Source organism: Harpia harpyja, chromosome Z, assembly GCF_026419915.1.
Source record: "Harpia harpyja isolate bHarHar1 chromosome Z, bHarHar1 primary haplotype, whole genome shotgun sequence".
Lineage (NCBI taxonomy): Eukaryota > Metazoa > Chordata > Aves > Accipitriformes > Accipitridae > Harpia > Harpia harpyja.
Window position 1 is genome coordinate 59405825 of NC_068969.1, and position 14913 is coordinate 59420737.

General features: G+C 39.7%; 1 protein-coding gene across 7 annotated transcripts in view; it reads left to right on the forward strand.

Moving 5' to 3' along the window:
- RNF38 (ring finger protein 38) overlaps nt 1–12776 on the forward strand; it is a 129584-nt gene extending 116808 nt beyond the window's left edge. For 6 of the 7 annotated variants that reach the window (XM_052778132.1, XM_052778133.1, XM_052778134.1 and 3 more), the window contains 3 exons: nt 328–449; nt 2324–2423; nt 9296–12776. In XM_052778132.1, the coding sequence (XP_052634092.1) occupies nt 328–449; nt 2324–2423; nt 9296–9358 (285 nt within the window). In that variant the 3' untranslated portion in view covers nt 9359–12776. The remainder of the gene's footprint in view (nt 1–327; nt 450–2323; nt 2424–9295) is intronic. The other variant, XR_008233657.1, reaches the window with a different exon arrangement.
- The last annotated feature ends 2137 nt before the right edge of the window (nt 12777–14913 follow it).

Here is a 14913-nt window from a genome sequence, read left to right on the forward strand (position 1 = left end):
TTTCTGGTTACCAGCACTATTAATTTCATAGTGGGGTGGGGATCCTTCAGAATCAAAATACTTACCAAGCTAATTGGAAGTTGGGTCCTGGAGGTTTTGAAATTGCAAAGAGAACATCTTACATGATTAGAAAGATGATTGAATTCTGACAGATTTTCCATGGGTCTTGTGTTGTAGGGAAGAACTAAGGTTCTAAACTTTTCTCTATAGAAGGGTGTTTTGTGCTACCAGCTGGGGTAGTGAGGTGTAATGTCAGCCTGACCTCTAGTGGAACCAGAGCCTCTCTGAGCAGTGAATTTTTAAATGTCCAGTTTCCATGTTTTGCAGGCACTGCTGAATTTGGCAGAACGCCTGGGAGAAGCCAAACCACGAGGGTTGACAAAGGCAGACATTGAACAGCTTCCATCCTACAGGTTCAATCCAAACAACCACCAGTCAGAACAGACATTGTAAGTACATTGGTCTCTTTCAAAGGTCCATAATTCAAGTGGTGTTCCCCAGGGCTTAGTATTGGGGCCAGTTCTGTTTAATATCCTTATTAATGATCTGGACAAGGGGATTGAGTGCACCCTCAGTAAGTTTGCAGATGACACCAAGTTGGGAGGGAGGCTTGATCTGCCCGAGGGTAGGAAGGCTTTACAGAGGGATCTGGACAGGCTGGATCAATGGGCCGAGGCCAACTGTATGAGGTTCAACAAGGCCAAGTGGCGGGTCCTGCACTTGGGTCACAACAACCCCATGTAGCGCTACAGGCTTCGGGAAGAGTGGCTGGAAAGCTGCCCAGCAGAAAAAGACCTGGGTGTGCTGGTTGACAGCCAGCTGAATATGAGCCAGCAGTGTGCCCAGGTGGCCAAGGCGGCCAACAGCATCCTGGCCTCTATCAGAAATAGTGTGGCCAGCAGGAGCAGGGATGCAATTGTTCCGCTGTACTCAGCACTGGTGAGGCTGCACCTCGAGTACTGTGTTCAGTTTTGGGCCCCTCACTACAGGAAAGACATTGAGGTGCTGGAGTGTGTTCAGAGAAGGGCAACGAAGCTGGTGAAGGGCCTGGAGCACAAGTCTTATGAGGAGCGGCTGAGGGAGCTGGGGTTGTTTAGTCTGGAGAAAAGGAGGCTGAGGGGAGACCTTACAGCTCTCTACAACTACCTGAAGGGGGATTGTAGTGAGGTGGGTACTAGTCTCTCCTATCAAGTAACTAGTGGTAGGATGAGAGGAAATGGCCTCAAGTTGCATCAGGGGCGGTTTAGATTGGATATTAGGAAAAATTTCTTTACTGAGAGAGTTGTCAGGCATTGGAACAGGCTGCACAGGGAAGTGGTGGAGTCACCATCCCTGGAGGTATTCAAAAAACGTGTAGACACGGCACTTCAGGACATGGTTTAGTGGCCATGGTTGACGGTTGGACTCGATGATCTTAAAGGTCTTTTCCAACCTAAATGATTCTATGATTCTAATTTATGTGGCTATATTTCAATTTCTTTAATTTGCAGCCTCAGCTAGGCCAGAAGGGCTTTAAAAGCAGTCATGTCAGTAAACAGTTTAATTTTCTTTTTTTTCTTGGATTGCTTTCCAGATCAAATACTATTTATCCTTACTTTAAAACCTCTATCTAGTCTCACATCATTTCACTATGTTTCAATTTAGTTCCTCAGCATTTAAAAAATTAAAATGAAAGAAAGGTGTTCTAGGTTTTGTTCAGTCAGCGTACTAGATATTAAAGTGACATTGTCAAGTTTTAATTTAGCCTATGTTAAAATAGTTTCAAGCATTGAAGTTTCAAGTGCTCCTGATAGAGCTTGGTCAGTGGTTTAAGAGTGCATCTTCCTATTTTTAAAACCCATTAACTTACTGTGTTTGAAAGATCTGCACAACCAAGTAGAAAGGGCAGTGTAGATATGAAGGTAGTTAAAGTGACTTAGTACCAAATGCTGTCTAATGTTTGAACTTCAGTGTATGGATTTTCCCCTGAGATTCCAGTTTCAGTGACCCTCAGTGTGACTTACGAGTATCAGTAGGGCGTGAACTTTATAGATCGTGATCTCCATTGTTTTTAATTTTGATTAAACTTCTGTTGTATTGGTTGGGTCTGTGAACTCCTGTGAGCAGGAGCAATTGCTTTGTGATTTGAAAGCACAGAATTGCTTTTGTCATTTTCTGTTTACATTATCACACTACACACCTTCAACCACAGATATAGATAACTGTAGCTACCCAAGGAGTAGAAGAGCTACCACGTTGCAGTCGTACCTGTAAGGTTTTGTATGGAATATGTATTTGTTGTTCTTACATAGCAGATACATTTGAACTTCGTTGTCTTTTTTAGGTGTGTGGTGTGCATGTGTGATTTTGAGTCAAGGCAGCTACTTAGAGTCTTGCCCTGTAACCACGAGTTCCATGCCAAGTGTGTCGACAAATGGCTGAAGGTAAAAAAAAAGTAAAAAAAACTTCCTATCTTATAGGGAATTAGTTATGTAGTTTGGGGGGAGGGGGAGGGGGTATTTTGCTGTTCTTCATTTTATCTTGTTTCATGTTTCTGATGTTTAGGCTAGAAATCCCAACAGAGTGGAAGCACTGCCTACTTACAATATTTTTCTAGTAATTGATGAAGGATGTTTCTCTGGTGCAAGGAAAAGTGAATATGAAGACAATTATTTCCATTGACAGATCTTACTGTGTTTTCCATTTGCACAAAACAATGGCTGTGAATTCAAGTAATACGTGAAATTAAAGAAGACTTGAAAACAAAATGTAACTTAATAATATAGGAAGTATGAATTAGAGTTTCTCTGATGATGGTGGCTTTAACTATTACATATCCTGCATAGCAAGAAGGAGTACTAATATCCTCCTCCCCCACTTTGCTATTAACGTTAGGTTCTGGGGCAAATAAAATGTGTAACGTGTGTACGAATATGTGTATGCATATATACATTTACATAGAAATGTAATAGATACAAATAGAAGTTACAATTTTACAGAATCATGATATACCCTTCCAAGAGAATCTGAGCAGAAAAGGAAGTATCTAGAATCAGGGCAGCCCAGTAAGAGGACAGAGAAAATAGTAGCAGTACAGAAGGTGTGAAGAACAGGAAATACAAATCAGTAGATGGTGATACACAGACATCTCTACAAGCTGCATTAGCCAGATCTACTGCCAACAAGGTATTGATCCCCATCTTGCCTCACCTTTTTTCGGCATTTTATTCTATTCAGTTTTAATATAATCTGAGTGGAACCTGTTGTGTTGAACATTGGAACAAACTGCAATGATCCTGAATACAGGATACAGTCCCTAGAGAATTACAGATGGTGTCTGTTGTTTTGGAAAAGGAAATTAAACCCCCTTGCCTTATGGCTTCATAAAAGCAAGAAAATGCCTATCTTAGGCATACACTAAAATATTCAGGGCAGAGAATGAAGAAATCAAGTTAATATTGACAGCATTCTTTTGGCTAACACAATGTCAAGAATAATGAGAAGGATTTTAAAAACTGGGATATGAAATTGCTCTTGGGCTACAATACCCACAGTAGTCTAAGGCTTCTACAAAATCTAAGGCCCGTGTAAATGTTTCCACAGCGATGCTCATAACTTTCAGTAGAACTGATGTCCTTCAGTATCTGAATCCATGTACATGAGAATCAGCAAGAGGAATGTAAACACCTAGTTGTTTTATTGTTGGATTAAAAAGCCACATACACACAGACACCCCACATAATATTATCAATATATGTATGCTAGATGTATGCTGTTTTATTCAGTAATTGCAAATTAAGAGTAGATTATATATATTCAAGTGGTAGTCTTCAATGTCCCCCTACTCTGCTTGAGGAGAGTTCACACTAGATTTGTCAAGTCTTTCCACTGCATGAAACTTCGTAAGTCATCTGTGGTGTGGACAGAGTATCCAGGGGTGGTATTTACTCCTTTTTATGAAAAAAGATCGTTTGACACAGCCTGTAAGACAGTGGATGCTATAGTTCTATACAGGTTAAATTGATTACATGGATTTTAAAAAAGATGGCTCTTTCCAGGCTACTAATGCAAAAAAATATACCTCTGATTCATAGAGCCCCTGATCTGCAGATTGCTGGAAGTTAGAACATGTTAGGGAAGTGTCGTGCACGCTTGTCCTGTTCTTAAGCTCTTTCTTACCTGACATTGGTCTCAAGAGTCAGACAAGTATGTTGAATTAAGCTTTTTTGGGACTCAGTGAGGCAGTTCTACAGTTAGATTTAGTACTTTCAACTGGTAATGAACTGGCAGTCAAATTCAGAACAGCAAAGTGAAAAAATCAGATTTAGTTTAGTCTTTATTTTCATAATTTTGGATGTACTGTAGTAGTGGTGAAACAGCTTTTTCTGTTGTTCCTGTCCCAGCTTAGAAACTATGTATTTTCTGACAGGTCTTCAAGTGTGGTATTTTCTAAAGGTTGTCTTATCATAGAATAACTCTTAGGAGCATAAGAGTGTCGGCTAGGTGGGGGCATGAGGTGAAAGATACGCAATCTAAACCTAAAGGGGGTGCAGTTATACCCACGTAAAACTGCTGGTACTGACATCGTGTTCCAGAGCTGGATGCAAAATAAGCTAGACAAGGTTAAATCCTCGTACTGTAGGATTCCTAAGGCAATATATTTATACCATGTGGGTTTAGTTACACTGGTACAAAGATGGTGTATGGAAATAAAGATTATTTTGCTTTGCAAACTATAACAAATTACCTGTAACACCAGCCTACTTTAGCTACAGCCTCTGTCTAAACTTGGTTACAGTTAGGCAGCAAACATCTGGAAGTAAGGAAAACTGGAAGATATTTTGTGCTATAGTTTTGCTTCTGTCCATTCCTCTATATATTTGACAACTTCTTTTATATGTTGATATCATAGTTATGTCCACATCCACTTAATTCACATCATCTAGCCAACATCGTGTTAAGAAATTCTGCAAGCGAAGGTGAAAATCGTAGCTTTCAGTACTTGTAAATTTTTTCCACAAGGTAAAAAAAGAAAAAAGTGTCCGGGTTTCGGCTGGGAAAGAGTTAACTTTCTTCTTAGTAGCTGGTACAGTGCTGTGTTTTGCATTTAGTGTGAGAATCGTGTTGCTAACACACTGATGTTTTAGTTGTTGCTAAGTAGCGCTTATCCTAAGTTAAGGATTTTTCAGTTTCCAATGCTCTGCCAGCAAGCAGGTGCACAAGACGCTGGGAGGGAACACAGCCAGGACAGCTGACCCAAACTAGCCAAAGGGATATTCCATAGCATAGAACATTGTGCTTGGTATATAAACTGGGAGGAGTTAGCCAGGAGCTGGGATCGCTGTTCAGGCATTGGTCAGCAGGTGGTGAGCAATTGCATTGTGCATCACTTGTCTTTTCTTGGGTTTGGGGGGGGGTGGGGTTGTTTTTTGTTTTGTTTTGTTTTATTCTATTACATTCCTTTTCATTAGAATTATTGTTTTTTATTATTGTTAGTATTAGATTTTATTTTACTTCAGTTATTAAATCATTCTTATCTCAACCTACGAGTTTTACTTCTCTTTTTCCACTTCTCCCTATTCCACTGGGAGCTGGGGGAATGAGCGGGTCACTGCATGGTGCCTAGTTGCTGGCTGGGCTTAAACCACAACAAAGAGTTAACAGTTTGTCCTTATGTTTTAGTGGTTTAATCTTCTCTCTTTGAAGAAAGTATTTGCTATCTAGGAATATTTCTAGAACTAGTTCTAGAACTATGGAGTGACATTGATTCTTTTAAGTTTCACCATGTTATTAGTGAAAGATTTAATTAAGAGGTTAGTGATCCAATCTGATTATTTAAAAAAAAAAAAGTCCTTATTCCACTGCCTGTTGCTGATGATGGAGCAGAAATAAGGTAACTGAGAAAGTTCTGTGGCTTGTCTATGCATGGAAGGTTTGATCTGCCCTGCTGCTATAATGCTATGTACAGTACCACCTTTTTAGGTATTGTGAGCAAGTGAGAGGAAATGTTCTTTTACAGTGCCTTAGGTTGCCCACTGTCATTGTTTCAGCCCAACTGGCCACAAATCACCACTACACAAATCACCACTACACTGCTTGCTCACTCCTCCCCGCAGCTGGTGGGATGGGGAGGAAAAAATATAAAGAAAAGATCATAGATCAAGACAAGGACAGTGAGAGATCACTCACCAGTTATGGTCATGAGCAACACAGCCTCGCCTTGGGGGAAAAAATCAATTTAATTTGTTACCAATCAAATTGGAGTACAATAGTGAGAAATAAAAACAAATCTTAAAACACCTTCCCCCCCCCTCCCTCCTTCCCAGGCTCAACTCCACTCCCGATTTTCTCTACCTCCTCCCCACAGCAGCGCAGGGGGATGGGGAATGGGGGTTGCGGTCAGTTTGTCACACTGTCTCTGCTGCTCCTTCCTCCTCAGGGGGAGGACTCCTCACTCTTTCCCTGCTCCAGCATGGGGTCCCTCCCAGTCCTCCATGAACTTCTCCAGCATGAGTCCTTCCCAGGGGCTGCAGTCCTTCACAAACTGCTCCAGCGTTCCAGGGTCCTTTCTGTGGGCTGCAGTCCTTCAGGCACAGGCTGCTCCAGTATAGGCTTTCCGATGGAGTCACAGACATCTTTGGGGGCATGGGGTCCTCCACGGGCTGCAGGTGGGCATCTGCTCCACCATTCACCTCCACGGGCTGCAAGGGGACAGCCTGCTGTCTCACCACAGGCTGCAGGGGCATCCCCTCCTCCGGCGCACCTCCTCCCCCTCCTTCTTTGCTGACCTTGCTGTCTGCAGAGGGGTTTCTCTCACATCCCACTCCCCTCTCTGCTGCAAGTTCCCCTTCTTGAATATGTTATCCCAGAGACACTACCACCATCGCTGATGGGCTTGGCCTTGGCCAGAGACGGGTCCGACTTGGAGCCAGGGAAGCTTCTGGCAGCTTCTTGCAGGAGCCACCTGTGCAGCCACCACCACCGCTACCAAAACCCTGCCACACAAACCCAAAACATCCACTTTAATTTATACTTCCCTGGTTAAGCAAGGTTAAAGATTTGTGAGAGAAGATGTAATACAGGGGAGGAAACAGAATTAGCAAGAGGGAGATTATCCTTTTGCCTTTCATAGTATTGTCAACTGTCATATTTCACAGTATTTGGTTATTTCTTAATATCCTAAGTCCTTTAGTCAAATATGAATACACAAGAAATCTGTTGTTTTGTAGAGTAAGAGTTAGTCATCATTCCAAAAGGCAGCTTGAAAACATGACCTGTCTTCACCCTGAGGGTTTAGAACCAGATAACAAGGACAACTTGCCTTTATATTTAATGTTCTGATAGGAAATGCTGTATTATGTATGAGAAAAGACAAACTGTAACTATAGTTTAACTTGGGTTTGATGGACTAACACCAAAATAGTGCAATGCTTTTTAGAGGATTCTAGTAGCCCTACAGATTTGTTATTCTATTTGCAGTTCACTTTAGCTATAAATTTCTATAAAATATAAAAAAAATAAATCGGTTAGTTCATTGTGCAGCTCGCTCTCACTTACAGTACAAAAAGTAAGTTTGCCTGAAAGAGTGGCTAGTTAGAAGGTGAATATTACAATATTATGTCCATCTTACTCCTCTTTTTGCACCAGAGAGTCATGTTAAATGCCAGGAATGGGGAATGAATTTCATGAAAGGCACAAGAATGCAACTAAATTTAAAACAAATGTTCATGCAGGATCTTGAAAAGTAACTTAAAAAGCAGTGCTGCAGTGTCTATGAGTATTCATTTTATCCTGGCACAGTGGATTTATTTCTGCAATTCCTATCAGGAAATTACTCCCACCGAATGCTCTGTTTCATGCTACAAATGGTAGATACTTCATTATTTATCTAAGCAAATACCTCCTGATTCATTAATCCATTGAATTTTGAAGAACATGCCTTTTTATTTTAAAAGTTATATTAGCTGAATTATATCTAGAATAAAGCAAATACAAAGTAGTGACCAAGTAATGGCATTGTCCTCAAGTAATTTCAAAACTGCTAGTGAAAGAACAAGAAATAAATCTTGAATTGATTCTCCAATCTATGCTTTACAAAAACTATGAAGCAATAACTATGATAAAAACTATAAAACAGTAATAACAACAATAGTAATTGACAGAAAAAATATACCCTCATGTTAACTTGCATTACTAAATTAAGTTTTTCAGTAATAGCATGTTACTTTCATTGGCATTTATTGTTTGGATTTGAAATTTGTGGCAATGATTTCTGAACTCTGGCCTGCAGAGCCACATTTCTTGGTGCTCTCACTTGCATTTTCATTGAAAAATTTGGCTACCTTAGAAAAACTTGGAGTCGACAGTGGTTGGTTGGTCCTGCAATTCTGTATTTCATGGTTCCCAGAAATTGGGGCAGGGAAGAGTTCTCCTCAGTCCACCCTTTGCAAAGGAAATATTTTAGCATAGGTGTTACATGTTTGGTTTGGGCTTTTTCTCAACAGTTACTACAATGAAATTAGCCTTTATTTGAAAAGGGGAATGAGAAGGCAGAAATACTTTCCCAGTAGCTTTAAGGAATGTTACTTCTCATCTGTCTTACCTTTTTAAGGAAGCTATAAAAGTAAAAGGGTTACAGGACGTATTTTCAGTGAGTGCTTTACTGAAGGGCTAAATTTAGACCTGTTTGTGTATGTTACTTGAATACCTATTTTGTCAGGTCATCTCTCTCTCTCTCTTCCCCCTGCCCCCTTTCGCTTTACTAAAAGCCCTTCCCTCTTTCACTGGTGTGCTTTCAGCTTTGACCAAGTCTATATGATGGGTTTCTGTGAGAATAACTGAATAAACAGTGTATTAAGAGATGTGATTCCTGGTCAGTAGAGCTTGTGACAGCATAACACCCTCATATAAGATGTTTATTTGTAGCCCAAGGTTGCTAGTCTGGTTTTGGTGGGTTTCTCTGCAGCACACAGTACAGCTTCTTAGTTTCATCCATTTGATTGCAATATACTATAACCATGAATCTGCATTAATAAAAGCACCATCACTTAGATGAAGCCTAGTTTGCTGTTTCGCTTTATCTTTAAAGATAAAAGGCACAATTTTTTTTTTTGTAAACACAATTTTGAATTGGCAAGCCTATCATACCACTCATAACAAAACAAACTAAAAAAAGACATAAGCACACTTTGTCTTCTTTTATTTTAAGTACTCTTAAATTGCTTTTCAGTACTCACAGGTGTCAGTGTTATATACACATTACCTTAACAGTGTATTTGTCAGTACAGTAAACTGTGTTTTGTTTCTGGTTTTACAGGCAAATCGTACCTGCCCAATTTGTAGAGCTGATGCTTCGGAAGTGCATCGTGATTCAGAATGACCAGTCTAAGAGCACAAATCTGGTTTGGGTGTTCCTGGTCACATGTATATATGAACTATCTATTGAACTTACCCATGTGGCTTCCAGCCTACCCTTTACACAAAAGGGTCAATGGACCTTACTTTGCACTGTGTGACTTAATCAATTATAAAGCTTATAACTAGTCTTCACAGTTACAGGATTGTTATACTAACAGTATGATTGGAACTCCAAAGACTTTTTTTTTTTTTTTTTTAGCTTAATTTTGTGTGTGCACTAACATTCCCTGGTTTTTGTGTGATCATTCCGAGTGTTGCTGCAAGATTACTGTGGACGTGATCTTTTAGCATGTGCTTTTATATAAAAGAAAAAGAAAAAAAAAAAAGTGGTAGCTCCAAACAATATAGCAATCTACCTTATATAGAGCCTTCAGATACTGTGAGTGGGAATGAATGGTGTAAATGTGTGTTTGCTTGTGAGAGGATGTGTGACGTGTGCTTGTAACTGAGTGAGTGTGCATGTGTGTTTGAGAACCTATATACCAGCATGTACCAAGAACGTATGTGTGTAGTAATAATTATGCTGCAATGTATAATCTTGTGTGTTATTTAAACAGTACTAGTACTGTACACTGGTTCCTTTCCTTGTGTTTGCAGTTGCACACTGAATGCGATGGGTGCAGCAATTACAGACATTTAGTATTTCCTCCCCAATGTACTTACAGGTATAAAGACCTTTCTACCTACTATTCAAACAGCTGTAATGCTTCCCCTTCATTGGAGGCTTTAAATGTGTACCACTAAAGAGTGCATTGATTGTTCATACATGAGTAACCTTGGGGTTTTTAGCATATGTTACAAAGTCTGGATTTTTAAATGGCTGATTTACAAGTTATTTTATCAATGTAAAGTTGCAATATCACAGAAATCATTTAGCAATATTAACACTTTCAGTTGCTAATATGAGTATCAATGCTTTTCTGTTCTGCTTTTAAATTTTTCTAGCTGGGTTTGCCAGTTATATGCTTCTTCCATGAAAGGAAGTAGAAAGGACACTGAGGGTGTTGTGCAAGAGCTCTTCACTTTTGGCCATTGTACTTGCTAAGGACATAATCTTTTAGCTTATAAACATTGGCTTTAATCACATACATTCTTTGTTATTTACAAGGGAGTTTGTATACAATTAAAATAACTTGTAAAAGGTTACAATTTTATTCCTGCAACTTCATGAATAAAATAAAATTTTTAGCATTTTCTCAGAGAAGTAGAACTTCTGATTTTTTTCATTCTATCACAAGAGAAGGTAGTTTTTGGTCACTAACTGCAGAATTCAGTTGCCCTGATGCTGCTTCTTGCCCTTCCTTATTTCATGATGAGTGTAATACAAAGAAGGAACTTCCTTGCTTTTTGCAATCAAGTTTGCAGAGCTCCACTATAGGAGAAAATTGGAACACCTTCCATAACAGTGCTGTGAAATAGGAAGTGGTAACCTCTATTCAAGTGCTCTGAATAATGTTTTATTTGGGCTATTAAAAAAAAAAAAGCTTCATTTATAACATTCAGACTGTTAACATCTTTGATATGTTCTAGCAAAACATTTAGGTCTGCATATACCATAGTTATTCAAAGGATGCACTTTCTGCAACAAAATTATTCTCCTAAATTCAGTGTCGTTACTTTGGTTGCAGCAGCACAGGTGGCACAGTTAGCAATATTGCTGCAACTTGCTGCCAGTCTCAGCTTTAAGTTTATTCTTCATCATTTCTGATGCTTTTGTATGCTGCTATGCTCTAGTGTCAGTTATAATTTCAAACAGCGTTAGATGTTCTCCAGGCTGATTTCCCTCTGAAGATTCTACACATCAGTCACAGCTCTTGGTGCAGATAAAATAAAAGCACAATTTTGCTCTATTTCAGATGGTCTTCCCTCTGTTTAGTTATGCAGGTAGTTCTCAAAAACAGTGAGTCTTTCCATACCTATCGATACTTAAGAACACTAAATAACTAAAAATGCTGGTACATCAACTTCAAAATACTAGAATTTCTTCTCTCTTCCAGTGTAGTTAGAGAATAGGCTTCTCACAATAACACCTAGCAGGTTAAATTACATGTAATAAAATTTATTTTTTTAACCAATAAAATCATGCGTTTAAAAAGCATATGCCACGTCTTGCAAACGTTAGGCTCTTCTATGTAACTGCAAAAGAAAAAATCCTGTGTGTACAGATTTGAACATAACTAACACTACTCTGCTCAGTATTCAGTTCAAAGCATGTAAAGAGGGTACTTTTTCTAAACCAGATGCAATGAACAAGACACATCCTTCTGGAGCCAAGGAAAGTAGTCCTCTTTCTAGAATTGGGGAAATCTTGATGTGTCCCTTTCTCCCTAGTAAAACTCTGAAGCAGTGGGAGATCTAGGAGATGGAGGGTCTAAGTTGGTAAAATCCTGAAATTAATTGTTGCACTCTTACAGCTCATCTCTTCTGGAATGGTTCTTTCATTTGCATGGGACTCTTGCAAATACATGTGGACTTGCTTCCTGTGGTTAGTGTGTATAAACAGCACACTTGCATATGTTCTGAATCAGCTCAGACAAGCGACAACCAAGTCTTCTCTGTTGTGGCTGTCAAGGGAGGGGGATTCATGTTTAGCTGTTAACTGCCATGTGTTATGCACATTTGTGTGTAATTTCACAGCCTGCCATGGTGCCTGGCAGCACCTGAATTTAGCAAGACTTTTTTTATGTTGATTGCCTTTCTGCCATCACCTGGCTCCTTCTTCTCCAAAAAAAAAAAACCAAACCTGTAGTATGTTTGCTTTATCATATTGGCACTGCTGTGTTTTTGCATAAACTGTCAATTTAATTTGACATTTTAGTGGATATGAAGGCCTACAGATAATTCCAATGTCTCATTTTGTGGCTTGCTTTACAAAAAAAGCCTTTTGTTGTATGCCATTTTGTGCAGCTTTTGAATGTGATTTCACAGCTGTTAATCCATTGTATAATATGTTGGATGAGATTTACCAACCTTTCTAATTTTAATTGTAGAAAACACATTTTCGACTGATTTATCTTTGGGCCTTTGTAAAAGCTGTGGTTTTTTTCTTTGGTACATTGTTACCTCATTTTGCTACTTGTGTTTCAGATTTGCTAATGATTATGAAAGCTTATGGGTTTTGTTGGAATCATATTTTGTCAAGTGTTTTCTTTAAATCATACGCTATTGTATCATTTAACATGTAGTTTTAAATGTATTGTATCTGTAACCAAATCATTTGAAGGCTTGATAAATTTTTAACAAAATTTGTACATTTTTTATGAGAGTTACTAGTAATGCTTTACTAGGTAGTGCAATGAATTTTTATTTTTAATCCCTGTGCCCAATTTTGGAGTTGAGAGAGTTGTTCGGTAATAAATGTATGATGTACACTTACACAATTTGTCCTGTTCTTTCTTTTAGAAAGAGGTACATTGTTTCCTTTCGTTACTCTGCATATTTCTGTGCATGATCATGCAACTCTAGATATTGGCAACAAATGCTAGTGTTGTATGGGGAAGTTTTGCCACCTTAATTGTAGTGCATGACAGACTTTTTTTAATCTATGTTGAGAGATCATAAGAAAATTACATGAAATGTGTCATATTTTTGAAAGTGTAAAACAACTGTAATTCATAGAACTCAAAGCCTAAAAGATCAGCTTTCTAAAGATGTTACTTAGTCAAAAGAAAATATGCAGGGATGGAGGTGCTCCTTAGACATACTATTTGCACTGTGTGTCAGCTGAAGATGTGTTACACTTCGCAGTGCTCTAAGAGTGGTAAAAAAGGCATCCTGAGTTAAGGATGAAGCTGAATTATAAGGATTTTGATTAGCCAGGGTCACACAAGAAGCTGATGGTGAAACAAAAAAAAAAAGGAGTTGTTTGGTTTTGGTTTTAATGACATTATGTAAATTAAGTTGACAGATGTAATTATTTAATTATGTAATTATTTTAAAGGTTGTCATTCACACAGGGCATTTAATAGCTTCATCAATAGCAATGTTCTTGGTACTCAAACATACTTGAAGATGTATTGGTGCTTTGAGAATCCTTATGCAAAGATATATATACATGTCTTTTGGATTTGTAATCCTGGATAACAACTAGTTTGCCCTCTTTCGTACAGCAGATGTTAATTATTAATTACACTGTTGAAAATGGACAGTGCTGCCAGTAGTCCCTTGCAAAGCTGAGGTATTGGTCTGCCAGTGATGGTAGTGGAACTTAGAAGTACTGGTGACTGGCTTAGAGCCTGTATCAGCAAGGCCCTGGGAGTAGAGCAGGGCTTCCTGGTAAAGATCATAGAATATCTCGAGTTGGAAGGCACCCATAAGGATCATTGAGTCCAACTCCCTGCTCCTCACAGGACTACCTAAAACTAAACCATATGACTAAGAGCATCATCCAGACGCTCCTTGAACTCTGACAGGCTTGGTGCCGTGACCACTTTCCTGGGGAGCCTGTTCCAGTGACTGACCACCCTCTCGGTGAAGAACCTTTTCCAGTGTCCAATCTGAACTTCCCCTGATGCAGCTTCATTCCATTTCCTCGTGTTCTATCGCTGGTCACCAGAGAGACGAGATTAGCACCTCCCCCTCCGCTGCCACCCTTGAGGAAGTTGTAGACTGTGATGAGGGCACCCCTCAGCCTTCTCTTCTCCGAGCTGAACAAACCCAAGTGACCTCTGCCACTCCTCCTAAGTCTTGCCCTCAAAATCTTTCACCATCTTCATCACTGTCCTCTGAACACTCTAATAGTCTGCTGTCCTTCTTATATTGAGGTGCCCAAAACTGCACGCAATACTCGAAGTGGGGCCACACCAGTGCAATGTAGGGTGGGACAATCACCTCCCTTGACCAGATAGCTACACTGTGCTTGATGCACCCTGGGACACGGTTAGCCCTTTTGGCTGCCAGGGCACACTGTTGATTCATATTCAACTTGCCATCAACCCAAACCCCCAGATCTCTTTCCATGGGGCTGCTTTCCAGCTTCTCATCCTGCACATACACAGGGTATAACCAGGATTACCCCTTCCCAGGTGGAGAATCTAGCACTTGCTCTTGTTAAATTTCATAGGATTGGTGATTTCGCAGCTCTCTAGCCCATCCAGATCTCTCTGTAAGGCCTCTCTACACTCAAAGGAGTCCACAGCTCCTCCTTATTTAGTATCATCAGTGAATTTAATGTACGTTTGACTTCTGTATCCAGATCATTTAGAAAAACATTAAAGAGCACTGGCCCTAAAACTGAGGCCTGCAGAACCCCACTAGTGACCAGATGAACCTAAGCAAAGCTGACATAAGCTTAGCTGCTGCCTCTGCACCAGGATTTTGTCCATTTCCTTCTGCTATTCCTTGCCAGCACCAGCCAGTGTGTATGTACTGCAAACAACTGAGGTGCAGCACCAACCTGTGTGAGATTCTGAGCACCAGGTTATACCCAGGCAGCAGCCAAATCTGTAATTCGTATAAGCTCTGCTAAATTAGGCAGTGCTCCCAGCAACAGAAAACTAGTCTTTTTTGCAACAGGCT